Genomic DNA, 25,284 nt, shown 5'->3' on the forward strand with positions numbered 1-25,284 from the left:
CTTTATTGGCATCCGACGGATACAGAAGGACAGCTGCCCACCCGGCCGGCGCGGCGGCCCGCCACCCCCCGTGCATCACCCCCCCACCTCATGCTGCTCACTCCCCACCCGCAAACCCCCCCAACTCCTGCTACGACGGCTACTTCTTCACCGTAAAACTTCCTAATAAATCCGCACTGGTATTCCAGAGGGGTGAGTGGAGAAACACACGTTCTTTGTACAACAGAAACATTAGAAAAGGACACAAAACGTACCGATGAGCACTAACTTTGGCTTGGTTTTCCCTCCTTGTTTTTTTTTTTTTAATTTTATTTTTATTTATTTCCTGCAACCAGGGATTTGAGGCATCCCACGGCTTTTCTTTGGATGCTGAGTTTGTCTCCGTTTCCTCAGCTCTGAGGAAATCCCTTTACTATGGCAATTGAAACCTGAGACCATGGCAATATTGTCCTGAAGAAAAGCAATTTCCAGCTGGCAAGGTATGGCCAGGTTGGCTTGTCAGGCTGAATCGGGCAGTTCATTTTGCTTTTGAGCCGGGCACTTTGTTCCAGTCGCCCTTAGCTCGTATTTGAGTCACTTCACCAAAAACAGGGACCGATGGAAACAACCTGATGATCCTCAATGTTTAAATCAATCCCAAAGCATCCCTGCGGATGGCTAGGTCTGCAAGGAGCCGGCGCCCCAGCCAGGGTTTGCAAGCCGGATTTGCCTGTTGCAACTGGGGTTGTAAATTTGGGGCAGTTTCCTTGGATTTTAGTGATGGGAGAGGTTCAGGACTCGGACGTGGGACTCGCAGCCCTGTTAGGGCCAAGTGTTTCTAACCAACAGGTTTGGCATGGGCAGCCGGCAGCCAAAGTGTCGCAGGGGTTGTTCCTCTGAAGGGATCTTTGCTCTTTTGCTGCACGAGGGCAGGAGGTGTCAAACATCCCATCCTGGAGATCCAGATTCAGCCTGTGCTGCTTTATCATCCAAAGCATGGGGGACAAAATTCCTTTTGAAGGACCTGAGTGCTTGAATCTTATTGACGCAGGCTCCAAATCCTTGGAAAGCCCCGAGCTCTCCCTTCCGATGCCCGGCGTCTCCGCCGGGAACAGCCAAATCCTTCCAAGTTCCCAAGTTTCTCATGGGCCTGCTGCAGCGATTTTTTTAAGGTGTGTGTGTTTCCCTGCCTCTCCATTGAGTCTTTAAGGCCAGAGACGAGGTGGGACCGAAGGCTTGGGCTGCAAAACGAAAGCTCGCCTTGCAGGCAGAAAGGCTGTGAGGAAGAGCAGAGGGGCCGGGGCAGGCACCGTCACCCCGTCACACGTAGAAACATCGAGCAGTTAGTAAAACAACAAGGTATTATTTACAAGTCTTGCTTATCTCCTTAAGGAGGGGAGGAAAATCACCTTCTGACTTCAGGAAAGCGTTCCTGGCTGAATCCAGAGGTGAAGGGGGAGTCCATAGGCGCGGACATTCCCGGCAACAGTGCTGTGCACCAGCTCACCTTGCAGTCCTTCTTCTGCAAAAAACCCACGCTGCTCCACGCAAGAGAGCTGTCAAAGCTGTCACTGTGTTGGGGACGTCCCCCAGGACCGTGTTTGGTGGCAGCCCGCCGGGGGAACTAGGTGCTCGCCCACCCATGAGTGAGCTGGGAGCTGATATGGCAAGAAAATGCATTTATAGCTCTGGGGACGTGGAGGCGGTGGGTGATGTCCCCTCTCGGGGCTGTGGTGGGGTCCCAGCAGAGAGAGGTGCTGGGCCCACCCGAGGATGCCCCAGGGAGAGAGTCAGTGCACCGAGGGTGGGCAGCAGCTGCTGTGCGCCCAGACGGAGGCGAAGGGCCCCAGGGTAGCGGGCAGGAGCTTTTCTGAGCCACCCTTCACAGTGCTGGAGGAGAAGGAGCCCTTACAAGCAGGGGGTCGGGACCACCAGCCCCGGCTGGGTCTCCGGGCAAGCAGGGACAGTGCAATCGTGGCAGGGTGGCTTTGCTCCTGGGTCGGTGCAGCACGGGGATGCCGAGGCTGGTGCCAGGGGAAGGATGAGCAGAGCCCTTTCGTCGTGTCCCTGCTGCGGGCAGGCACTTTTTCAGCCCTTTAGACCTTCGATGTCCTCCCGTGGAGCTCCAGCACAGGGGAGACGGTGGCACTCAGACACCCAGTCCCCGACGTTCGCTTGGTCCTGGCCACTCCTCACCAAGACCAAATGCTGGCAGCCCTGTGGAGCACGCGTAGGGGCTGCACCCCATCGAATTTCACAGTGTAGGTTGGGCTGCTGGAAGCCAAGTCCTTTCCCCCAGCCCACCCCCCATGGTGCAGCCCAGCCATGGGACCAGCTCCTTCCCCAGATCCCGGTACAGCAGCTCTGGTTCTCTCCGTGCCCATCCCAGCCCTGCCCTTAGCCTGCAGTTTTGGGGGAAGCTGCTGGATTCCACAGTGTTGGGAGAGGAGCAGAAGATAGCAGAGCTGTGGGCCAAGGAGAAAGGGCAGGAGGAAAAGTGGAGCCCCAAGGAGGAAGCAGAAGGGGCTGGAAGGGGAGAAAGGAGAGGGCTGAGAGCACGGTAATGATTCCTGTGTCCCTCTGCCCAGCCTCATGGGGCTGCAGAGGATGCGCCAGCAGAAGATGGGCTTTGGAGGTTGAGCAGGATGGAGCCCCTCACCCAACCCACTCACGGGCTGCTGGGGGGAGGCAGCGCTGGGAGGGGACGATACCGAAAACAGGAGCTCAGTGCATACAGGACTGTAAATTGGGGGGGCCCGGGGAGCCCCCGCTTCCTTCCCACCCTCCCCTTTGGGGCTCTCAGTGCCAGGGAGGGGAGAGGCGAGGGGGCGAAGGGGGAAGGGGACCCCGCGGGGCTGCCCCGGGCCACCCTTCAGACGGGAGAGGTGGCCGTGGACTCGCTGTACAAGCTCTCGGCGATGTCCCCGCGCTGGATCTTGCACAGGGCAGCGAGCAGGGCGTCGAGGGTGGCCGTCTCCTTGGAGGACCAGTCGGCCAGGAGAGCCCGGGCGGGCGATTCCTCCTGGGTGAAGGAGTCTATGAGGTCCTCTTTGTAGCCCAGCTCCCCGGCCAGCTGCCTCCACGTCTCCTCCGCGGAGCTGCCCAGCAGCTTCTCCACCTCCTCCTGCTTGCTGGGCGGCAAGTTGGCGTAGAGGTTCCCATCTCCCTTGGGCACTGGGAAGGACAAAGCAGCATTAAGCCCATCCCTGGGGTGCCCTTGGCCACCCAGCAGCCCCCCGGTTCATCCTACCTGGTCCCTGGGTGCTCTGGCTGGGCGGCTGCTGGTCGTGCAGGCTCTGGCTGTCCACCGAGATGCCGCTGTCGCTGTGCAGCTTCTCCCCCTCCGGCGAAGGCGTCTGGTTCACCGGGCGGTTGTTGGCCCCTTGCTTGTTCTGTTTGCAGCTGTTCCACCTGCAGGGAGAGGAGCAGGGAGGTGACAGCCAGCGGTGACGTCCCCCGGGCTGGGAGCAGGTTTGTTGCTTTGTCCCCCTTGCTTGGGACCGCTTTTCCCAGGGAGAAACGTTTCTTCTGCAGCCTCAGCCTCTCCAGGATGGTGGCTGGATCGGTTTAAATCAGCATTTGCGGGTGCTGAGCGGGTGCCAAGCTCCTGAGCTTTGCAAGGGACCAGGGCAGGGATCTGCTGCAAAAATGCAGCTGCGCTCCCGGAGCTCGCAGGGGTCCCGGGGCTGCCTGTGGGTCCCCCCCGCGCTCGGGGTGCCCGGGGAGCTGCCGAGCCAGCCCTGGCCTGCCCAGGGCCAGGTGCAAACCCAGCACAGCCGGGATGAGCCGCTGAGCGTGATCGGCCGCGACGGCCGCCCGGGGCGTGCCAGGAAGAGCAGGGGCCAGGCGGGGGGGATGTTGTAATGAGGGCTCCCCCACCCTGCACCCCTACCCTGCTGCCATCTCCCTCTTTCACCCCTCAGCCTGATTTCTCACGCATTTTTTGAAATCCTGCTTCTACCCACCCAACCTGGTCCCCTCCCTCCCACCCGGTGACAGCTCCGGCTGCGGGACCTCCGAGGGGGGACACAGCTTATACAATCAGAGAATCATTAAGGTTGGAAAAAACCTCTAAGACCATCAAGTCCAGCTGTCAACCCATCGCCACCATGCCTACTAAACCTTGTCCTGAATTGCCATGTCTTCTTGTTTTTTGAGCACCTCCAGGGACGGTGACTCCACCGCTGCCCTGGGCAGCCTGTTCCAATGCTTGACCACTCTTTCAGTAAAGATATTTTTCCTAATATCCAATCTAAACCTCCCCTGGCTCAGCTTGAGGCCATTAGCTTGTTCCCCACTACCTAAATCCTCTGCCATGACCCCACACCGCAGTCTTGGTCCCCAACCTTTTGAAAGCGATGTAGGCCACCAGCCCCACCACCACAGCCGCCAGGATGGAGCAGTAGACAGGGATGAGGTTGTCGGCGGTGCCGCGGCTCACGACGGGCTGTGAGCTGCCCATGATGGTGGTGACGGTGTCTGCCAGGGTGCTGGGAATCACTTCGGTGTTGAAGGGGTCCCTGGTGATGGGCTCGGGGCTGTCGGAGCCACTCAGGGATGGCGTGTGTGTTGTCCAGCGAGGGTGGAGGTCTGCCAGGAAGGAGGGAAAAAGAAATGAGAATAATTAGTTACGCAGCCAGCCATGCCTTGTAGCAGGCTGTGGCAGCTGACTTCGTGAAGGGACAATGATCTCTGCAGGGATCTTCTTCCAAAGGCTGTGGGGCTTGCAGAGGTGCCAGCTATGCTCCATCGCCTTGACCCCAGGCTTGTCCTTGCAAATCACCTCATCCCCTGGCCCCAGACAGCACCGGTCTCCCTGGTCCCCAGGAAAACCTGAAGCCACCCCCTGCTTCAAATGGCCAATGGTGCCTGCTCATGGCTGGACATGGCTTTGAAAGCCTGCTCATGGCTTTGAAAGTTCTTCTTCCCCAGCACTGGGTTTGCTCAAGTCCTGCAGCTCCCATCGCTGGTACCCGAAGCCCAAGGACGCGGCCCCTGCTGCCTCCCATCCACCGCACATCTGCACCGGGACCTGTGTCAGCCAACCCAGCTGCCTCAGCAGCGTGCATGGAGCCAAGCTCATCTGCTGCCAGCATCACCAGAGCCTGGATTTGCCCCTCTCCCGGCCCCTGCCTGCTGGACCCATTTGGGAGTGACCCCGATCCTGCCGCGCCCAGGCGTGTCCCATGGAGCAAGCGGACACGTCTCATCTCGCCCCAGGGAAACGCTCTTACCTGTGGCTGCCCCATCCCCTCCCCTGGGTGCTGGCTCCCTCCCAAACCCCCCCGGCACCCCTCTCCCGGGGCTGGTCCTGCACCCGCCGGCAGCAAGCCCAGGGGGCCATGGCCCGTCTGCCAGCCTGGCGAGGATGCAGTGGGTGCCACGGCGGGGAGCTGGCATCTTGCCCTGCCGGCGCGGCCCCCGGCCGGACCCCGCTGCCCTTTCGGAGAGGGGCTTTGGCGGCCGTCAGGGATGTTTCCGGCGGGGCCCCGCTGCCGGCTAACAAAGCTGGCCCTGTGCTCCTTGACTTATGGCTCCATTTACTCGACCCTTTCAAGGGAGCTGCGCTGGCTGCCCCCACGCTGTGAATCAGCCGTGGCCGGGACAAAGCTCCTTTCTCCCCGGCCGGGCTCGGGACAGGGAACCGCGCTGCTACTGCCAAGGAGCAACCGGGGCGTCCCCAGTCGAAGCAGCCCTGCCACTCCTCGGGGGGTCTGCACAGCAGCGGGGTGTGGGCTGGCATGGCGTGGCGGGGGGCTGCTGCTGTGAATGATGCTCTCCCCCTTCCCCCGGGCACCGAACTCTCCTGGGCTGCTTGGCTGGCTGTTCCCTGGCTCTTCAGGGCACCTCATTCCCATCAGAAACCCATCGGCTGCCAAATTCGCTCCTGATGAAGGCTTGGGCAGCGGCGAGCATGGCATCCAAGACTGGTGAACCTCTCAGCTCCGCTCGCTGTTCCAGGACACCTAAAGGCACCCGGCTTAGTGCCTGCACCTGTGGCAGCACCCTACTGGGAGCTTGGCCCCTGGAAAGGACTGGGCAGACCCTGCGGTATTTGCAAGGGAGACGAGGGCTTGCGGCAAGCACTGCCTCGGCAGGGTGCTGTGCACCGAAACACCCAAGGGCTGGGGGTCTCAGCTGGACACCAGGGTCCTCTCCTCTGAGCCCAGGGACATGCCCCTGCGTCTCCACTGCTGTGGTGCAAAGGGAAACTGAGGCAGGGAGTGCTACAGGAGACTCGGCAAACCCAGCTCTCCCCTCTGCAACGGTTCTCCCTGGAAAAGGCAGCGTTACCTCTGCATTCGGCATCCGAAACGGCCGTGCACTCCTTCACCATCACCTCATTCTCCTCGCAGGTGGTGCAGGGCAGGCAGGGGTCCACAAAGTTGGCTTCGCTGGAGAAGGTGCCCTCAGGACACTCCTCGCAGACCGTGTCCTGCGAGTCCTGGCAGGGGAACATGAGCCCGAAGCCCACCTCGCAGACCCGGCACTCCTTGCAGCTCCCGCTCGGCTCGTCCTGGTAGTAGCCGTAGGCGCAGCGGCACACGGCGTCGTCCGACTCCACGCAGGGTGCGGACATGCTCTGCAGCCCCACGCACTGCGTGCAGGGCTTGCACGGCTCCGTGGCGCTCACCGTGTCCGAGTAGGTGACACCTGGCAGGGGACAGAGGATGAGGTGAGCAGGGTCCCAGCATGGTGGCCCCATCCCCGTGGCCGCTTTGCTCCCCAGCGCTGCCTTCGTCCCATCAACAAGCAGTGCCGGGCCGGGGAGCTGGGCTTGTACAGCAGCTGCTGGCGGGGATCGTCTCCCTTTTCACCATTTTCCCCCCTCCTCTGGGTCAGAGGGAGAGGTGTCCCCCCTCTGCAGCCCCCCAACACCATTGAGCATCCCCCAGCCCACAGGCTCCGCTTCCCATTAACAGCTACACCCTTTCTGCAGCAATTCCCCAGCTCAGCGGGGATCCAGCCGTTGAGCTCCTGCAGCCCGGGCAGCGCTGGATGCTGCCCTCAAGGTGCCCGTCCCAGTGCTCAGTGCCCGTGTCCCCAGGTGAGCATTGGATCACCATCCCCATTTTCAACCTCCGGATGGTCCCCGTGGGCATCCTACAGCCGTCGCTGCTCCCCGGCATCCCAAACGCTTCCTCCTCCGCATCCCGCCCAGGGGGACCCTCGGGACGTGACCTCCCTGTGGCCCCCTCCTCGGCCGCGTGTCCCCGACGCGGGGCGTGAAGCGAACAGGAGGTTACAACACTCATTGCTGACTCTCGTCTGACCCCGGGGCTTCTCGCTCTCCAGTTTCATCCCACAGGACTGACCCTGCCGGGGAAATCAATCCTCCTCCCGCAGCCCCGCAAGCCGCCCCCGGCTCCCTCCCTCCCCCTGCCCGCTCCCAAAGGTGTTTGAAGATATTTTTAGCCCGGGAAGAGGGGGCAGCTCCTGTCCTGGAGGGCACAGCTGCTGTCCCTGCGGCGGCTGCCTCCCATCGATCCCCCCGGAGCCCGAGCTGCCGCAACGCCCCGACTTCCCTCGTCCGAAACACCGGGGAGAGTCCAGCCTCCCTGGGGGAGAAGGTGTTGGGGAGATCAAGGACAATCCCTCTGCTAGCTCTGTTCCTCAGGAAGGCATTCCAGCCATGTGCTAATCTTTAATTACCTGCCTGTCTCCCGAGGATGATCGTGGGAGACAGAAATTCCCACCCTCGGTGGTTTCCAGCTTCCCTGGGTGGCCGAGCGGAGAGCGAGCCACAGACAGGCTCAGGGCAGAGCTGTTCTGGTGCTTAATTTTTGGCTGTTTTCAAGATAGAGGGGAACGAAGAGCCCCGAGACCCTGGTGATGGGCAGGGGTGGAGGGATGGAGGTGCCACTGCAGCCTGGGCAGCTGCATTCCCACCGTGGCTCAGCTGCAGCGAACCCTGAGCAGCGACAGCCGTGACATTTCCACCCCCCAACATCTCCCCGTGCCTGTGTCTGGGTGTCCTGATCCTCTCTCGGGGCCGGCCCCTGCCCTCCCTGGACCTGCAGGACCCTGGGGATGACCCCTCTCCGCCGCTGCCGGCCCCGAGCTGCTCTGCCCCGGGGTGGGCGAGCAGCCCCTGCCCCACCGCCTGCCCCAATGCCCGGCCGAGCGAGCAGAGCTGGAGCAGCACTGGGTCGGCCGTTGGCTTGCGCAGCTCCCATTAACCTGGGCTCATCCTTTGCATTATTCTGAATTATTGATAGGTACCATTAGAGCGGGGAAGTGGCCAGGAAAGGCATACGGCTGAGTGGGCACATTTTCAGTGGCAGCAAGGTATCTGAGCCGAGCAATTACAGCTGAGATTCCAACAGGGCCCCCTCCCTCCCGCCCGCCCGCAGCAAGGGATGCTGGCAAGGGGGATAAATAAATCATAAGGCAGCAATCAGGGGTGGCTGGCAAGTGGGGGGAGAAGGAAAATGATAATAAAACTAGCGCAAGTGGTCATTTGGGCTAATGCAGGGACCGTCTCCCCCGCCCCCCCGGTCCCCGCAGGCTTTGGCAGAGGTGGTGCTTTGGTCGTAGCAAATTTTTTGCAAACCCATTTGGCTGGTGAATCGGGAAGACATCCAAGGCGAGAGCTCGGAGGCAGCCCGAGGTGGAGGTGGGGATCTCGGCGGCCCAGGGCCGTGCCCGCATTCCTCCCCGCCGGCTCACGCTTGGCAGGCACGACGCTTTGCCGGGACCGGGGCTGCCTGCACCTGCCCAGCGCGTGCAGCAGCGAGATCCGGTGTGAGCCCAGGTCCAAAAAGACCCTCTCCCCATCCCGGCAAGGGCTGATGACGGGGTTTGCGGATCTCCTGTCTTCCCCACCCCAAAATCCCTCTCTGGGCTCAGAGGAGAGCTGGGGAGCATTTGCTCCACGGTAACTCCCAGCCAGCAGCTCACAGCTTCTGGGGATTAGCCCGTGCTGCCATTAATGAGTAAATAAAAGGCTGCAGCTGGGGGTATAAAGCAAGGTGGTTTGCAGGGACTTTGCTTTGGCTGCAACTTCCCAGGTTTTCTGCTGTGCCCCTCTTTGAGGCACTGGGAGGGGGCTGGGTTGCTCCCTTGGTGCTGTTTCTGATGCTGGTTGCCTGATCCTGCCCTGGGGTGTACCCACACCGCTGTGCAGCTGGGTAAGTGACTGGGATTGCACAGAGCAGATATTCCCAAGAAAGGGGTGGCAGGGCTGGGAGGCAGGTGAAGGGCTGTGGGGGAAACTGAGGCACGGAAAGGGGGACTGGCAGTCCCCAAGCAGCTGCCTGGAGGCCAAGAGCACTCAGCCGTGCTGGTCCATTAGCAACAGAGCCAAGCAGGGCACAAAGCGCTGCTCTGGGGCTTTGGTCTCAGCCTGGGTGTGATGCTGGGCTGCAGTGCTTGCTCCTGGCTGCTCTCACCCCTGAGGGGATGGAGGAAGGGACCAGACCCTTCTGCTCTGGTACTTTCCAGCTCGGCTCCCTGATCTAACGGAGCTGCTGCCTGATGTTAAACCCCCTGCAAAAATGCAAATGCCTGGCCTGGGGCAGCGTGGGGCTGGGCAGGAGGAGCTGGGATGCAAACCAGAGCAGTGACACTTGCCCCGCACCATGGCTGATGCTCAGGCTTCCAGCTCTGCACCCAAGTCATGCTCCTGGTCTCTTCATAACCTTCACATCCCATGTCTTCCAGAAAGGATGGAAATTCCCCTTATCCGTCTCAGTTTCCCAGAAAGAAATCAGGGAGATAAGCCATCTGCCAGCCTGGAAGTCCAGATAACGGGAAATGGGCTGATCTACCCCAGGATCCCCAGGAATGTAAAGCATCCCTCTGGATTTACAGCCCTGAATGCCCAGGAGCCCAACACCCCGCTCACATTCCCTGCAGGAAGGGCTCGCAGGATGGATGGCACGGTGGATGCCCCAGCACCTCGCAGCAGGACGGCTCGGAGCCCGCTGCGGGGTTCTCCTGCACAGCAGCCCCGAGGACGCAGCCGGTGGGATTCAGCCCCTGCAGCCAGGCGCTGGGAGCGTAAGCGCCGTTCATCGATTTTGCAGGAAAGCAGAGATATTTTTAGCACTGCCCTGACACTGCTCTGTCCCCTCGCTGCTCTGCCTGTACTGCTTCTCCTCCCCTCGTCTCGACTTTCCCTCCTCTTTGCTCCCCCACAGCCGTGTTGTCCCTTCCCCCTCCCCAGAGCAATCCGGGCTTGGCTGGCACAGCTTTTCCTGCAAAATACTTGTCCTCAGGCCTTCAAAGGGTTCGCAGCAGTAAATTTGCTGGGCAGATTGCTTATGCCTATCATGGCATTGTTTAAACAGTAATAGTTTTGGACCACTTCATCTGTAAGCATTTAAGCAGGTCTCCAGCTCACATCTCCAGCTGACATTTATGAAGCATTTGACATAGGCAATGCGCCTGGAGTTGGCCAGGAGAAAAACGGTTCCCCTCTCTCTTGGGGACCGACGTGATTTTCTTCTGTCTCAAACTTGCTTTTATTTTGCAGTCTTTACAAGGTGAAAAAGAAAAAATGCAATACAGGTGGGTCACTGGGAGACATCCCCGTGACTGGATGCGAGACCAACACGCAGTGAGCGTGGGGAGGGGAAGGTTTCAGGGGCAAGAACCGGCCACGAGCCGGGAGCCATCAGGAGGGGAACAGCGCTGGAACGGGGATCTGCAAAGGTGCCTGGTACCAGCGGGTCCCAAAACAGGGGGAGATGCTGCATCCGTGGCTGGGATTTGCATGGCAGATACGTTGGGGAAATGCTGGAAGTCACCCCGGTGTCGGCGCAGGGATGGGTGCCCTGGGAGGGCTGCGTGCAGCAGGGAGCTGATCTGGGCAAGGGCTGTGCGTAGAAAGAGCAAAGCAAACGGCACGAACTGCTCCCAGGCAACACTTCCAGGACTGAAAGAGGATGCACGTGGGGAGACCCGAGTGTCTGCTCATGCTCACGGTCCCCAAAGCCCCCCCGGACCCCGTGCCAGCCCCTTTGCGGTGCTCCGCAGAGGGCAGCAGGTACTCACTGTCCAGGCAGGGCTCGCAGACGGTCTGGTTGACCCCGCAGGGCTGCACCACCCCCTCTCCCAGGTTGCAGGCTTTGCAGCACTCCCCGCTCGTCGTGTACATCTTGGTGAAGCATTTGTCCTTGGAGCCCCAGGCGGGTCCCTGGGAGAGAAAACAGACACCAGAGGTGACCCTTGTTGTGGGACCCCCCCGCTGTAAGGGCAGGTGGAGACACGCATCGCATCCAGGTCGGGTCCTGCTGTGGGGTGGGCATCACCTATTAAATAAAAGTCTTGGGAGAAATGGCTTTCCTATGCAAAACCTGCTCACCAAGAAAGCCGCTGCCAAGTGCTGCTGCTGGAGGGAGGTCAGGAAAGCCCACGACTCCACGGTCCGGGCTGGTGGGTGTTTCTGAGGGGCGGTGTGGTCTTTTCTGTAAGGTTGCAGCATTGTTTGCCCTTGACTATCATCCAAGTTGTCTCCTCCGAGGATGATCTGCCATCCTGAAGGGCTCAGCCCTTCCCACCCTGGGGGAAGGCAGGGCACTGCTTACAGGCTGGCACGGGGAGACCTGCCCGCTGCGATGGAGGGTTTGGAGAGCTGGGGTGGCAGCTTGGCACAGCACTCTTGCTGCACGTGAGGATCAGAAATGAGACTCCACGATGGGAACGCAGGCTTTGAAGGGAGCACCGAGAGCTTCAGCGACATGACAGTCTGATGGAAGTAAGTGCTTAGACATGCTTAGAAAACATGTTGTCACGTATGGAAGCAATGAATGTGCCACGAGCGGTGGGGTCAGAGCTGCCCTCCACGTGCTCGTCGCAGCCTGGGGAGCAGGGTGCGTTGGCGGGACGGCTGTTCCCCAAAACACCTCTTGGCCGGGGATGGCTGCTCCCCAAAACACCTCTTGGCCGGGGCCATGCGGTGCAGGAGAGCATCTCTGCCCAGGTGCAGGGCTGTGAGGTGCTGGCGCTGATCTGCGCTCTGCCAGGGCTCCTTTTGCTCCCTCTGCTCACACGCAGGCGTGTTCCAGGGCTGGACCATCCCTTTGCCATCCGACTAAGCCTGATTTTTTTTTTGGGGGGGGGAAGAAACTCAGCTATGGCTTGGAGAAGCTCCCCCTCCCCGTGCATCTGGATGCCTCGTCAGCCCGTTGGCCGCCTCCTCGCACAATGCGGCGTTATGAACTCGGCGTTATGAACTCGCTGTGCATCATCCGGCAGCATCCGGCCCGGCTGAGACAATGGAGCGCCAATTATAGGCATCTGAATGACAAAGTGCTCCAATTACCCTGCGCTTGAAAGCATGTGCTCTCCTCCCTGGCGCTGCTTCGCCAGCCTGGGCTGGCAGCCCGCTCCGGCGCTGGGTCCCAGCTGCACGGGCAGCAGAGCTTGGCGTGATGGTGGTGGGGGCTTCCCAGCACCCCCAAATCACAGCTGGGAAATGGGTTTTGGGGTGAGGAAGGGGCTTGTTTTGCAGCGAGCTGGCTGCATGCCTCTGCTAGGGGACTGATCCTGCTCAGGGGGCTTTGCAGCAAACCTGGCTGGAACTGACCCCACTCCCCCATCCCTTGCAGTGTGTTTCCCCTGTTTGGGCAGGGGGTTGCCCCCCTTCCACCTCCCCATGGCTGGGGCAGCGGCAGCTGTGAGCGGGGTTGGGGGAGCAGCCGAACGTGCCTGGCTATAAATAATAGTGGGAAGGCTGGGGCAGCGCAGCTGGGGCCGGCAGCAGCCAGCTCTCCCACGCCGCAGGCAGCTGCGAGCGGCTCTGTGAGCCCATGGGGAAGGGACCCCGCCGTGCCACTTCCTCCGTGTGACCCCCAGATCCCCAGCAGCTGACCCCGGGGACCCCCTCTGGCCACATGTCCTCTCCCCATAGGGCTGCCGGGAGTGGCCGATGCCTCCCCCTGCCAGGTCTCCCCGCTCCGCGCTCCTAAATGCTGTAGAAAATGCAACTTCCAGTCCCAGGTGCTGCACCCCCCGCTCTGCCTGCATTTCCCTTTCAGATCCCTGTCTCGAGCACTGAAACCCCCATAAAGATTAACACACTTACAAGAGGGGCACATGGTCTGCATTAGCCCGCTGAAATGTGCACGTTATTAACACAACTCCTGTCGACAAAGCCACAGGTATTAACACTATAAAGCATCTTGACAGCTGGACCAAGGAGGGGGGCACGGACAGAAGGTGCGAGCAACACCTCTGTAAGCTTTTAATTGCTTTCTGAGTCGTGTCAGTGGGATTTTGTGTCTTAGCAGATTCTGCTAGCTGAGGAGACAGCCTCGGAGGAAGCTGGGTGAAGCGGGAGTTCGGCACGGCACCATTAGCTCCCGAGCCCTGGCACAGGCAGTCGCCTTGCACCGGCGCGGGGAAGGGAGGGGATGCTACAGCTGGAGACGGGCCCAGTGGCAAGCCCGGATCCGAACCTCCCGCGAGCCTGACAGACAGGCTCTGCCTTTCTTGGCGAAGTACCCTGTCTGGGAAAAGCCAAACCCCTGGCTCCAAGCGATCCCCAAACTCTGGGCAGCAGAGAAAGCCACGTTTGAGGTCTGCAAGTCTGGCCAACTCTAGGCACAGCGGGACCGGGAGGGCTCTGCCTCTTCCCACCTGGAGCTACCGGCCACGCAGCACAGGTAAAGAGCAACAAACACGGGGTGCCCAGGGTTTGGGGTGGCCCCGGGGCTGCAGCCACAGCTGGGGTGCACTTTTGGACCTGCCAGCTCTGCAGGTGCCATCCTGGGGGGCAGATCCAGCCCCACGGCTGCGGGTGCCCCGACTGGGCTCAGCCCCGACCCAGGCAGGCGGCTGCGGAGATTCGGGGGACCCCGAAGCCTGGCCCCGCTGCAGCAGGTGGGGGGCTGCCCAAAAGCGGATAATTCCCTGGAGTGAAATCATTTGAATCCATACGGCTGGGACAGCTCTTGCCTTTCCTGCCACTGCAAGCATCCCCGGGGAGCTTGGTCAGCCTGATCCCACGCCTGGCACCACGGGGACAGGGGGGGAAGGAGACCCTCCGGCACCGAGCCACAAACACCGCTCTCCTGCTCAACCTCTGCACGAAACCGCTAAAGCACCGGCTTTAATATCCTGCCCTGAAGGTGTCCGCTGCCTAACGAAACCTCGGGGACCACCGTCAAATCCTCCCCCAGCAAAAGCCCCGTTTCTGCCCCAGGTAGGTGGGTCCAGCCCTGTGTGCCCACCCGGCTGCCCTGCTCCGGGCATCTCGCTCGCTCCTGGCCGCCCATGCCCTGGAGTTTTGTCTCCGGCACACGCCGCGGCTGTGCCCGTCCGGGGCTCGCGCGGCCGGGAAGAGGGTCTCGCCCTTCACTCCGGACAGCGAGTTTGGAGCTGGGAAGGTCTAAGGGAGGTTCTGGGGATGGGGGGGGCAGGAGATGAGGGCACTGGGGTGTGGGTGGCTTCTCCCCCCCCCACCTACTGAGTGAGGGCACTGTCATTCTTCTTACCCCGGGTAAAAGGGATGACAGCTCGGTGCAGCGGGATCAGCCGGGCTGCACAAGCCAGCCCTGTGGGTCCCCTCTCACCACCCACCTCCCCGGACCCCCTCCCTTTGCCCCTAGAAGTGCTCTGCCTGGCCCCGCCGGGGCCCCCCACCCGGCTCCCCTCCTCCAGCCCCGCACCCCGGGGACCCCCGCGTCTGCCTGACTGGTACACCGGGGACCTCCCCGCCCCGTACCCTCAGGGCTCTCCATCCCGGTACACGTGGGATGCTCCGCGTCTGCCAGCCTGGTACCCCCGGGACCCCCCAGATACCCCTGTGTGGTGCCTCCGGGACCCTCCATCCCGGGACCCTCCATCCCACCCCCGCCTGGTGCCGCGGGGACACCCGACGCTTCCCCCCCGCTCCCCCCGGGATGCCGCAGCCCCGCTCCCCCCGCACTCACCGCCGGCAGCAGGAGCAGCAGCAGCGGCAGGAGCCCGGCCATGGTTCGCGGGGGCGGCGGGGCCGGTGACCCCCCCCCGAGAGCCGGTGCGCGGCCGGGCTGCCCTCCCTCTGCCGCCCGCCGCCTCGGCGGCAGCCAGAAAAGGGCTGCAAGTCCCTCCTCCTCCTCCTCCTCCTCCTCTCCGCCCCCGGAGCATCACAGCGAGCGGTCGAGCCAGCACCCTCCTCCCCCGGCACACAAAGCCCAGGCCCCCCCGGCCCCCCCCCCCGCCCTCCCACGAAGTTCTTTTGGGGTGTGCTTGGTCTCTGTCCAGCCGGCTTTCTCCAGCCCCTCAATTATTCACGCCCATCCATCCATCTCTGTGCACCCTCCTCTGCTATCTATCCATCCATCCATCCATCCATCCATCCATCCACCACCTCTCTCCATCCCCTCAAACGCCCGTGTCCACCCATCCGTCTGTCCCCGCACACCTCGCTCCAGCCCTCACCGTCCGCGTGATGGGTTTGTTAGCGATATCGCAGCCCCGGTGAGAGGCTCCGGGATGGACAGCGGCCATGGCTGGGATGGGGTGACCAGGGGACAACATCCCGTGGGTGCCTGGGTTGGTGATGCCCCCAGGACCCAGACCCCAAGGTCTCTCACAGCCGTCTGAGTGTCACGGAGAAGCCCCCAGCGGGGAGCACCCAGGTGATGCTGCGGGGTCCGAAGCTGCCCACTCCTCTGAGTAAATCCACCCTTGGCAGTAAAAAGTCCCAAATCCATATTACGGAATCCCAGCATGGCAGGGGTTGGCAGGGACCTCTGTAGGTCATCTGGTCCAACCCCCTGCCGAAGCAGGGTCACCCAGAGCAGGCTGCACAGCACTGCGTCCAGGCGGGGCTGGAATATCTCCAGAGAAGGAGACTCCACAGCCTCCCTGGGCAGCCTGGGCCAGGGCTCTGTCACCCTCAGAGGGAAGAAGTTCTTCCTCGGGTTCAGCTGGAGCTTCCTCTGCTTCAGTTTGTGCCCGTTGCCCCTTGTCCTGTCACTGGGCACCACTGGAAAAAGTCTGGCCCCATCCTCCTGACCCCCACCCTGCAGATATTTAGAGGCATTTCGAAGGTCCCCTCTCAGCCTTCTCCTCTCCAGGCTGAACAAGTCCAGCTCCCTCAGCCTCTCCTCGTAGGAGAGATGTTCCGGTCCCCTCCTCATTCTCGTAGCCCTCCACTGGGCTCTCTCCAGTAGCTCCTTCACTATTGACGTCCTTCAGTTCCTAAAAAGCTCCCTGCGCGCCGCTCTCCTCCGCCCTGGTGCTTCCAGCTTCTCGCAGGATGACTCTGCCTGGCGTGCTGCCCAGCCCAGACCCCACGGTGATTGAGACTGGAAATGTCACGGCCTTTCCCCCGGCCTGGCAAGGCCCCTGCCTTGGTGTGTCAGCACCAGAAATGCTCTTTGTGGGACTCACTGGAAAAAAGAAGCCGCTTTTCTGGTGGCGTTGGTAAGGGAGGGTAGCTGGAAAGGGCCCAGACACGCTGTCGCTGGCTCCTGGCATGGCTCCTGTGGCTGGGACGGAGGAGAGAAGCCTTCCCTCTCCGTCTTTGTCCCCCGCGCACTGGATTTGGCCTCGTGTCCTGCCAATGCTAGGGGTTTCCTCACCCCTCCGGGCTCCGCAGGTGCTTTTGGGGCTCCCTGTAGTGATGCTTGGTCCAGGCTTTGCCACCACCGTGGCCATTTGAGCCACGCCGCTCCCGACGGCCCCGTGGGCTCCTCCCTTGGGTCACATCTTCCCCCAGCTCAGCTGGATTTCCTCTCAAAAACGGAATTATTGACCTCCCGAGGGACACGAGGTCGGCTGCTCCCAGCCGGCTCACGCTGCTCCGCCGGGCAGCCGGGAAGGCTTCAGGGAAAGCTCCTCATTCGCAGTCTTGCCTTTCAATGAGATTAAACCAAAGCCAAAGCTGCCGTTTGTTCTCCGGCACGGAGATGAGGGAACACATGTGCGAACCACATGGCGATGGGTTTGCCGGCCAGAAACCCGTGCCGGGGCCAGGTGGGGACGGGGCGGGATGCTCTGGGGCCGTGGGATGCCCACCCGTGGATCGGATGGGCAGGGAGGGGAGCGAAAAGTCAAGCATCCCGCTCTCTTTTTAACTCACTGATGAACAGGAACGGGGCAGAGCCGCCTGCGGACAGATGGCAGGGCTGGGCACGGCGCGGGGAGCAGCCCGGCTCTCCCGCAATTAATTTGCCTTTGCCGCTCCGCCGCGGCGAGGGGCAAACCCAGCTGCTTTCCTTGGCCCCTTTGAGAAACCCTCCCACCCCACAGGGTTTGGGACTGTGGCTTCCCACCGCGGGATGCACTTGCCGGGGACACAGGGCTCTGGGCAAGCGGTCCCCGAGCCTCCCTCCCTGCCACCACCCCAGCACGGGCACTGCGCGACAGCCGGATGCGGGAGTCACCCGGGAAAAACCCGGTACCGGGGATGTAAAGCCGAGCCCAGCGGACAGACGGCCGCTCAGCTGCGCTGCATCTGCGCGAGGCTGGGCCGGCAGCCAGCGAAGGTAAGTGAAAACTTCTGCTCCCATCCCAACCCTCCACGGCTCCTTTGGTGGAAGGACTCACTTTTCATTAAATCCCCCGCGTGCTTTTCTTTTGTTTTTTTTTGCTGTCCCAAAAAGGTTGCGGCCCTTTCCTGGCTCCACGAGATGACAAAGAGCCTCTTAAAAGTCTGCTGTCGCCTCTCAGAATTAAAACCAAAGGCTCCAGGGGTTTATTTGCTGGTGGAGCATCCTTTAGGCTGCCGGTGGAAGACAGCGCGCTCTGCCGTATCGCAACCCCTAAGGTCAACCAAAAGCTACACCCACCCGCAGTCGGCTCCGCGTGCCAGAGTGTGGCCGGTCACGCTCCCAGGGTGGCTTGTGGCTACAGGAGGGGTGCCCAAAATTTGGTCTCAGTGATGCTGCCGATCCCACTCTGTCACGACAGGGTGTCCTGGGTGTCCTGGTGGACAACAGGTCAACCATGAGCCAGCAGCATGCCCTGGCTGCCAAGAAGACCAGTGGGATCCTGGGGTGCATCAAGAGGAGTGTGGGCAGCAGGTGGAGGGAAGTTCTCCTCCCCCTCTACACTGCCCTAGTGAGGCCCCATCTGCAGTGCTATGTCCAGTTCTGGGCTCCCCATTTCAAGAAAGATGAGGAGCTGCTGGAGAGAGTCCAGCGGAGGACTACGAGGATGAGGAGGGGACTCCTACGAGGAGAGGCTGAGGGAGCTGGGCTTGTTCAGCCTGGAGAAGAGAAGGCTGCGAGTGGACCTAATAAATGTTTATAAATATCTGCAGGGTGGGTGTCAGGAGGATGGGGCCAGACTCTTTTCAGTGGTGCCCAGCGACAGGACAAGGGGCAACGGGCACAAACTGAAGCAGAGGAAGCTCCAGCTGAAGATGAGGAAGAGCTTCTTCCCTCTGAGGGTGACGGAGCCCTGGCCCAGGCTGCCCAAGGAGGCTGTGGAGTCTCCTTCTCTGGAGATATTCAAGACCCACCTGAACAAGGTCCTGTGCAGCCTGCTCTGGGTGACCCTTCTTCAGCAGAAGGGTTGGACTGGGTGACCCACAGAGGTCCCTTCCAACCCCTACCATTCTGTGATTCTGTGACAATGCCGCAGAGGCTGGCACGGCGCTGGGTTTGCCTCGCTGAGGGCAGGTCGAGGGGTGATTTGGCTGCAGGCTGCCTGGTTGTAATCAGAAAAAGGGCTTCTGGTTTTCTCCCGAGATCCCTTCGGGCTGGGGGGGTCAGGCACGGGGGGGTTCCCTGCCAGAGGGGCAGAGTGGGGCTCCCGCCTGCTTGGTCACCGGCACTGGGCAGCATTGCTGCCGGGGAGAGAGACAGCTGTGTGCCCGCGTGCCTCTTCTCCCCTGAAATGGGAAGGTTTAATTAGCAAAAGCCCAATTACAGCTTGGTGAAATACTGCATTAAGTCTCTCTCAAGGCCAGAGCGCGCAGCCTCCTTGGAGCGAGCGTTTCTCCCCATCGTTATCTTTCTTCAGGCTCGTCCAGGTCTTCCCCCAGCTGCTTCCAAAGGCCGGAGGTGTCCGAGCAAACGCGGGCGACGCTTTCCCCCTCTCCTACCACCCGCCAGGACTCATCAGAGCCCCCAGCAACGGCGCAAGTTAAACACTCGGTGAGAGCTCCTGCCTTCAAACTTTTTATTGATTTTACTAAAAAGCATAGGTAATTACTTTCCCGACAAAGACAGTAACACAGTAATGGTAAGTTATAAATAACGATGAATAAATAATACACCTTGGGAAAATATCATCCCGGCTGTTCACGGCCAGGGCTGAGAACATTAATAAAGAGCTGCAAGGAAAAGCCCGGCAGGAGCGAAAGAGCCCCTGCAGCCGTGGGCTGGGACCATTCTCGGAGCAGGGGATGGGTCCTGGCGCGCGGCAGAGCCCGGCTGCTCTGGGGCAAGGTGAGAGGGACCCTCCAGTGCCCACCCTGTTCTGGGAAAAGTCCCTTTGGAGGGGGAAAGGGAGAAAATTTGGGGTGGAAATCAGGCTGTGGGGTTATAGCTGCTGATTTCAGTGAGGGGCTTCACTCCGCCAGGAGCCATTGAAGCTTTCCTCGACTGACAGTCTCTGCTGGGTAGAGAGGAATTTGTGGCAGCAAGGCACCTTTTAGAAAACTCATTATATTTTTTTCAATGGAAAAAGATAGAAGAGGAGAAAAAAATCGTTTTGTTTGAACTCTCTAAGCCAGTTTTGCTGAGAAAGTTGCGCCTTGGGTCACTTGGCAAGAGCCAAGCCCACGTCTGGAGAGCAGGAAGCCGAGGGCCCCGCGGTCCTTGGGCCTCTGGTTCTCCTCGCGATCGATGGGATTTAGGTGCTTAAAAGCTTTTAAGGATGGAGGCCAAGGCTGGCTCTCATGCAGCAGGCGCACGGGCAAGCTCTTCTCTCCCGTTCTCCGCTCGGTGCCTCTGCCAGCTCCGAAATCGCCCGTTTGTTCTCCGTGATGGAGGGGTGGGAAGATCAGCTCCATCTCGAACTACAATTTAAAAACTGCCGAGCACCTTCCCTGCCTGAAGCGTAGTAAACACCGGGCGGCTCTGGGCTCGTACGCCCACGGCTGAGTTTTACCATTCAGGGGAAAACTGCTCTCTTGATTTAGAGAGTCAGGGAGGGATCGCCGTTAATACCTCCCCCTTTTCCCTCACTCGAGCCTTGTGCCTGCTCATCCTATTTGCGCTCTGCTTCGCATGCAGCCTGTGAAATACAGGGAGTGCTCAGAAAGCTTGGCGTCCATGCCCTGCAGGGAGTTATTCCCACGGGGATGGGTCTCGGCTGGACCACGGCATCGAAACCAGGCGGTTCAGACGTTGACCTCCTGGCTCGGGGAGGGAGATGACACCATTCCAGTGCCGGCTGAGCCAGTACCAAACCACGGCCCCAGTACATACCGGGACGGACACAGCCCACTGGTGTCAGTGGTGCCAGTGGATCAGGGAAGGATGAATCCGCAGTGCTGGGGATGTGCAGGGCAGTGGGGCTGGCTGAAGGGCTCAGGGACACGTGGGGCACGTGGCCAGGTGCTGCGTGGATTGGGGCCATGGGGCAACCCCAGTGCTGTTTAAGGGCTTCCAAGCAGAGATTTTGCTTGGGTTTGGCCTCCAGATACCCTCGAGGCATGGACATGGCCTGAAATCACTGCTGGGCACCTGCCTGGGGTGAAGACTCAAAGCCCCCCAGAAGAACAGCTCTGGGGTAGGAAGAATCCAGCTTTCCCCAAACTCACCAAAAAATCACCCCATTTCCATGACTATCAAAGTGTCCCAATCTGGTTTCGATTACACTCCGTGATTTCCATGCCTGTAATTTCTTCCAATGCCTCTCTCCATGCCCCCCTCCCTTTTTCTCTTGCTAATCCCCAGCCTGATGGCTCCCAGCCTCCCTCCCTTTCCTTTTTTCTTTCTTTAACTGTCTTTCCAGGGTGATCCATCACCCTGACTGCAGCAGGGGGGATTCATGGTAGCGGCTGAGATGAATCTCTGGTTCCTTATAAGGACTGACCGAAGGAATCTCCGGCAAGCGGAGACCAGCCATGTCCGGGAAACTCAATCCCTCCTCGGGATGGAGCCGCGGCAAAATCCTGAGACATTAAAAATAGACCGTGGTTTCCCTCCCTGAGAAAGTAGCAAGATTTTGTACAATTTAAAATAACACTGGCAGGGCCAGGCAGGGGGGAGAAAATCGCTCCTCATGACCTATATAATAAAGGACATAAATATGTCCGCGGCAGCTACATTATCAATATTTTGCTGCTTAAGGTATTGATTGATTCCACATGCCAGGGGCAGGGCTGGCTTTCTTCTCACCAGCCCGGCTTTTGGGAACTGATTGATTCAGTTTTGTTGCTGATGGATCAAGAATTCTGCTGTTAGGAGGAAATGAATGTCAAATTTGTTGTGGCATCGATAAGGACGGAGCAAGGCAGGCGATACGGGCTGAAGAGGGACTAGCGGGGGGGGGTATTTTTTTCCCTCGACTCATGTCTGGGCTTTTTGCTAGTTTTATTTTCATTTTGGAAGCAGACTTTGTTTTGAATTGCTTCAATGATTAGTCTGTTATGGGATGCTTTTCCAACTGGTTTTCAGAGTGCGCATAGCCCACATGAGGTCCAGGGGGATTTTTCCTCCCTCTTCCCTTCTCCCAGTGTCTGGCCCATACCAAGCAGGGACGATATTAGTGGTTGTGTTAGAAATCTCACCTGCTAACTCTGCCGTGCCTCAGTTTCCCCGTGTGTAAAGCAGGGAGGCTGACCCCTGCCTCTCACGGCTACCTGGAAAGATAACCTGTTTCTTCGCCAAGTGCTTAAAGACACTGGGGGTCTTTCTATTAATTGGTGAAAATGGAAATGTCAGTTTGCAGAGCTGGGTGTTTTCTGCCCTGCCGGTCCCATGGCTGTTTCCAGGCTCTGTACAGGCACAGCGGCAGGTTGCCATGAGGATGGGGACATCCAGCCATCCCGGCGACCAACACAGCCTTGGGAGGTTGCTCAGCTTTTCCGGAGGTAGATGACCATCCACAGGGTGTCCGCTCTGCTCCCCGGCCAAATCTCAGCAAACCCAGAGCCCATCCAGGCAGCAAAGCTTTGCCCCTGCTGCTGCCTGCTCCTGCCTGCCAGGAAGCAGCCGAGGCTCCTGCTGAGGGACGAGATTCCCCTCTTTGCTCCCCAAAACCTCTGCTAGCAGATTCCCACACGCATTGGCCACCGTCTCGCCATGGCCACCTGCACGTTTGCACCGGCTGCTCCCTGCAGCTCGGCCCCGTTCCAGCCCTCTTCCGACAGCAAGATCCATCGCTGTGACTGCCCCGCTGCCCATCACTCATCCTGCCTCCCTGGGGCACTGGCCCTAAAGGTCACCGGTCCGTAAATCACCTTCATTTCCCCCCTCCAGACCTTTCTGGCAGCGAGAAAAGGTGGTGGGGGTGGCTGGTTTGGGTCAGGAAGAAAGGGGCAGGGGCTGGGCAGGGGGGTCTGAGCCCCTTCCTGGAGCGTGACGAGGTTTCTGCAAGGCTGGTCCAGGGAAGAGCAGCTCTGGCAGCGTCAGGGTGAGCCGGCCTGATGGCTGTAATCCGCTGGGGATGTGCAGAACAGCTGCAACGCTCCAGCCCCATTTATTTTTCTTCTCCCCAGGGATCCTCCCAGTCCCCCGTTTGGTTTTGCTCTTGCTGAAGTGACTGGTGAAATCTTCATCTGCTGCTGAGTGGGGCCGGAGTGAATGAAATGAAATGCCCTTCCCACACCTTCCTCCATGCCATCCCCACGGAGACCCCGGTGCCCCCCAAACCATCTAGCCCAGCCCAACCCAGCCCCCCTTCCCTGCTTGGAAAAGGGAAATGGTGAGTCCCTGCCCCCAGGGCCGAATGAAGCCTCTTCTCCAAGATTTCCTCAAAGCCGTGTAATAAACGGGGTAATAAACTCAACCACGTTACAGTTTCCCAACACACTCGGACCTGTCCTCGCAGTGACTGCCCATCCCGGCAGCTAAAGCCCTTCGGCGTCAGACGGTGCCCTGCTCTCCTGGATTCGGGGCAACCCTAAGTAGAGGGAGCTCAAATATAATCCCATTTTCTCCTTTTACACACCTAAAATCCCAGAGCCTGTGAGAGTGGAAGGAGAGAGCGAGGTACCCACAGCACCAAGGGGCTCCCATCTTCTCTGCTTTTGATTAAAATGCAAAACATTTTAGAGCATTTAGGGGGAAACAAAGAGATCCAGAGAGCCACCTTCATTTTCCCGGGATAATGATGCTGCCGATGATGTCAGCTAACGGGGGGGGTGGGGGTGGGGTCTCGAGTGACCCCCGACGGCCCCATTCCGCAGATCTCCGTGTGGTTCCTGCAGTCCCGTCTCCCTGATGGATGGCCCTTTCCCGTCACCTTTAGAGAGGGCAAAAGGTCCTGCCCGCGCCTTTCCCCTGGGTTCTAGGCTGGCTTTGGGATTCCCTTGCCTGGGCCGGGTCAGGGGATGTTCTCCCACCCCGCGGGGCAAGGGGGGGTCGATGCAGCCCAAACCTTCACTTTCATCAAGGGATAGGGCTTTTGGGGAGCCGTCTGCCTGCATTTTCCTCCTCTCCGCTCGGGTCCATGCTCGCCCCCGCAGACCCCAGCCATCCAGCACGGCGGGCACGATGCTCTCCGGCATCCAGCACTTTCCTCCCACACCCACCCGATGCTCCCCTGGTGAAGAGGGGGTTTGGCCCTGGCAGACCTCCCCAATCGGGCTCCTGGCAAAGATACGGAAAGGGAGAAAAAGGAAGGAGAGGAGGCCGGGATTGCAAATGAAGCCCGGGCTGCCACTCAGAGATACTGTCCCTATGGCAACTGCTTCCAGCGCCCGGCTGCAGCATCCTCTCCTTTTCATCTCCTCCTCTGCGCATCTGTGCACAAAAGCGGGGCAGGAAACCTCCCAGGGAGAATGGCGGGGGGCTGGAGATTGGGTGCCATCACAGGACTGCGAGGAGAGGTGGGAAACCAAGGGGTGGTTCTGCCTGGAGAGCCATGGGGAAGCCAGTTTGGGGGGCCAGCAGAGCCATGACCCCCCACAGCAGCCTACGAGATGTCGGATGGCCAGACCCCAAACCCCTCCTTCCACTTCTCCCCCGACATCCCCAGGAGGCTGGTTTGGGGATGACCTTGGGTTTAAGATTTTGTGTCACCACATAGAGACCCCTCCCCTTACATTTTCCCCCAAATCTCCCATTTCTCCAAAATCCCCCAGTGTGGAGGATGCTGGGCACCTGCACAACCAGAGCTGGTGACCCCAGCAATGGTTAGGCAAGCCCGGAGATGGGAAGCCTTGCAGGCTTTGAGCCCAGATGGATCGAATTAAGGACTTTAAGGCAGATTGGAGACAGGAGATGATGCTGGGAGGGCAAAGGCATTGCACCTGATATAAACCCGAAACTTCCCAGTGTTAGCAGGATGTTGTTCCTGTTGTAGCTTTCTAGAAAACTCTCAAGCTCCCTGCTCTACCCTTCTGAAAGTGGTGAAGGTTGGAGTCTCAGAGCTGTGGTGGGTCCTTCCTGGGGCTCGGCTGGACACATTAACCAGCAGCGATGTGGTCGGGAGAAATGCATTTCCATCCATCTCCTCGCAGGAGAGCGGCTCCGATCAGCACCCGGCAGTGAAGCGCTCATCAAGGTGAAGCGTGCGGGAGTGTAATGGGGAGAGGGGCTTCTCTGCTCCTTCCAGGCTCATTAATATTCCTGTGGGGAATAAATCTTCAAGGAGAACTACTACTCCATTCCGAGGGAGGGAGTGGGCTGGGGGTGAAAGATGTGGGCAAATGCATCTGCTCTCTCCTGGGGAACCCCCCTGGGGCAGGAGTGTGAAGCAGGAGCTGTCATCCCTGGGGAAATGCCAAACTGGGGCCAGGTCTGGCTTTGTTCACAAGCAGAACGGATGCTGGAGGCTTTCTGCCCTTCATCTATAAGCGATCTGGCAGAAAATGAGTCTGGAGATGAGGAGGGTCTGTGTCATAGGCTGAGCTGCAGCGGGTGAGCGCGGTGTGCTGGTGTGAGGCTGGGTGGACTGGGACGGTGGCTCTTGTCCCCCTTATGCTGAGCTCGGCGTGGCTCTGGAGCGGGTGCTCAGCACGGTGGCCGCTCCCCCCCGTGTCCCCGGAGCCTCTTCCCAGCAACTGTGATTGAATCAGAAGGGAGCTAATTTCCCAGTCTGCTGAGATAATGAGGTAAACTAATTGCTGCCTTCATTCCCTATGCAAATCAGCCAGCCGCCGGCCCTCGCAACAAAGCCCAGAGCATCTGCAGGAGCGGGTTGAGAGCGGGGTGGGGGGCTGCCCCGCTCCCCCATTTCGGGTGGGAGCTGCTGGGCTGCCCGCGCTGACTCCTGCCAACCCAGCGCTGCCGCACGCAGAGCATCCAC

The 25,284-nt window shown here is 60.0% G+C and overlaps 1 protein-coding gene across 1 annotated transcript; it reads right to left on the bottom strand.

Moving 5' to 3' along the window:
- Window positions 1–125: 125 nt before the first annotated feature.
- Window positions 126–14,980, bottom strand: NGFR (nerve growth factor receptor). Its single transcript, XM_075443482.1, has 6 exons — window positions 14,859–14,980; window positions 10,978–11,119; window positions 6,274–6,633; window positions 4,326–4,569; window positions 3,230–3,390; window positions 126–3,153 (listed from the first exon to the last, which is right to left on the bottom strand). The coding sequence occupies exons 1-6, from the start codon at window positions 14,898–14,900 to the stop codon at window positions 2,852–2,854; spliced, it is 1,251 nt and encodes a 416-aa protein (XP_075299597.1). The 5' UTR covers window positions 14,901–14,980; the 3' UTR covers window positions 126–2,851.
- Between the last annotated feature and the right edge of the window lie 10,304 nt (window positions 14,981–25,284).

Source organism: Opisthocomus hoazin, chromosome 26 (assembly GCF_030867145.1).
Source record: "Opisthocomus hoazin isolate bOpiHoa1 chromosome 26, bOpiHoa1.hap1, whole genome shotgun sequence".
NCBI lineage: Eukaryota > Metazoa > Chordata > Aves > Opisthocomiformes > Opisthocomidae > Opisthocomus > Opisthocomus hoazin.

Coding starts and splice junctions, on each gene's coding strand:
- NGFR (XM_075443482.1), bottom strand. CDS start 14,900: ATGGCCGGGCTCCTGCCGCTGCTGCTGCTCCTGCTGCCGGCG. Junction 11,120..14,858: donor TGCTGCTCCTGCTGCCGGCG/GTGAGTGCGGGG, acceptor TTTCTCTCCCAG/GGACCCGCCTGGGGCTCCAA. Junction 3,154..3,229: donor CCAGAGCACCCAGGGACCAG/GTAGGATGAACC, acceptor TGTCCTTCCCAG/TGCCCAAGGGAGATGGGAAC.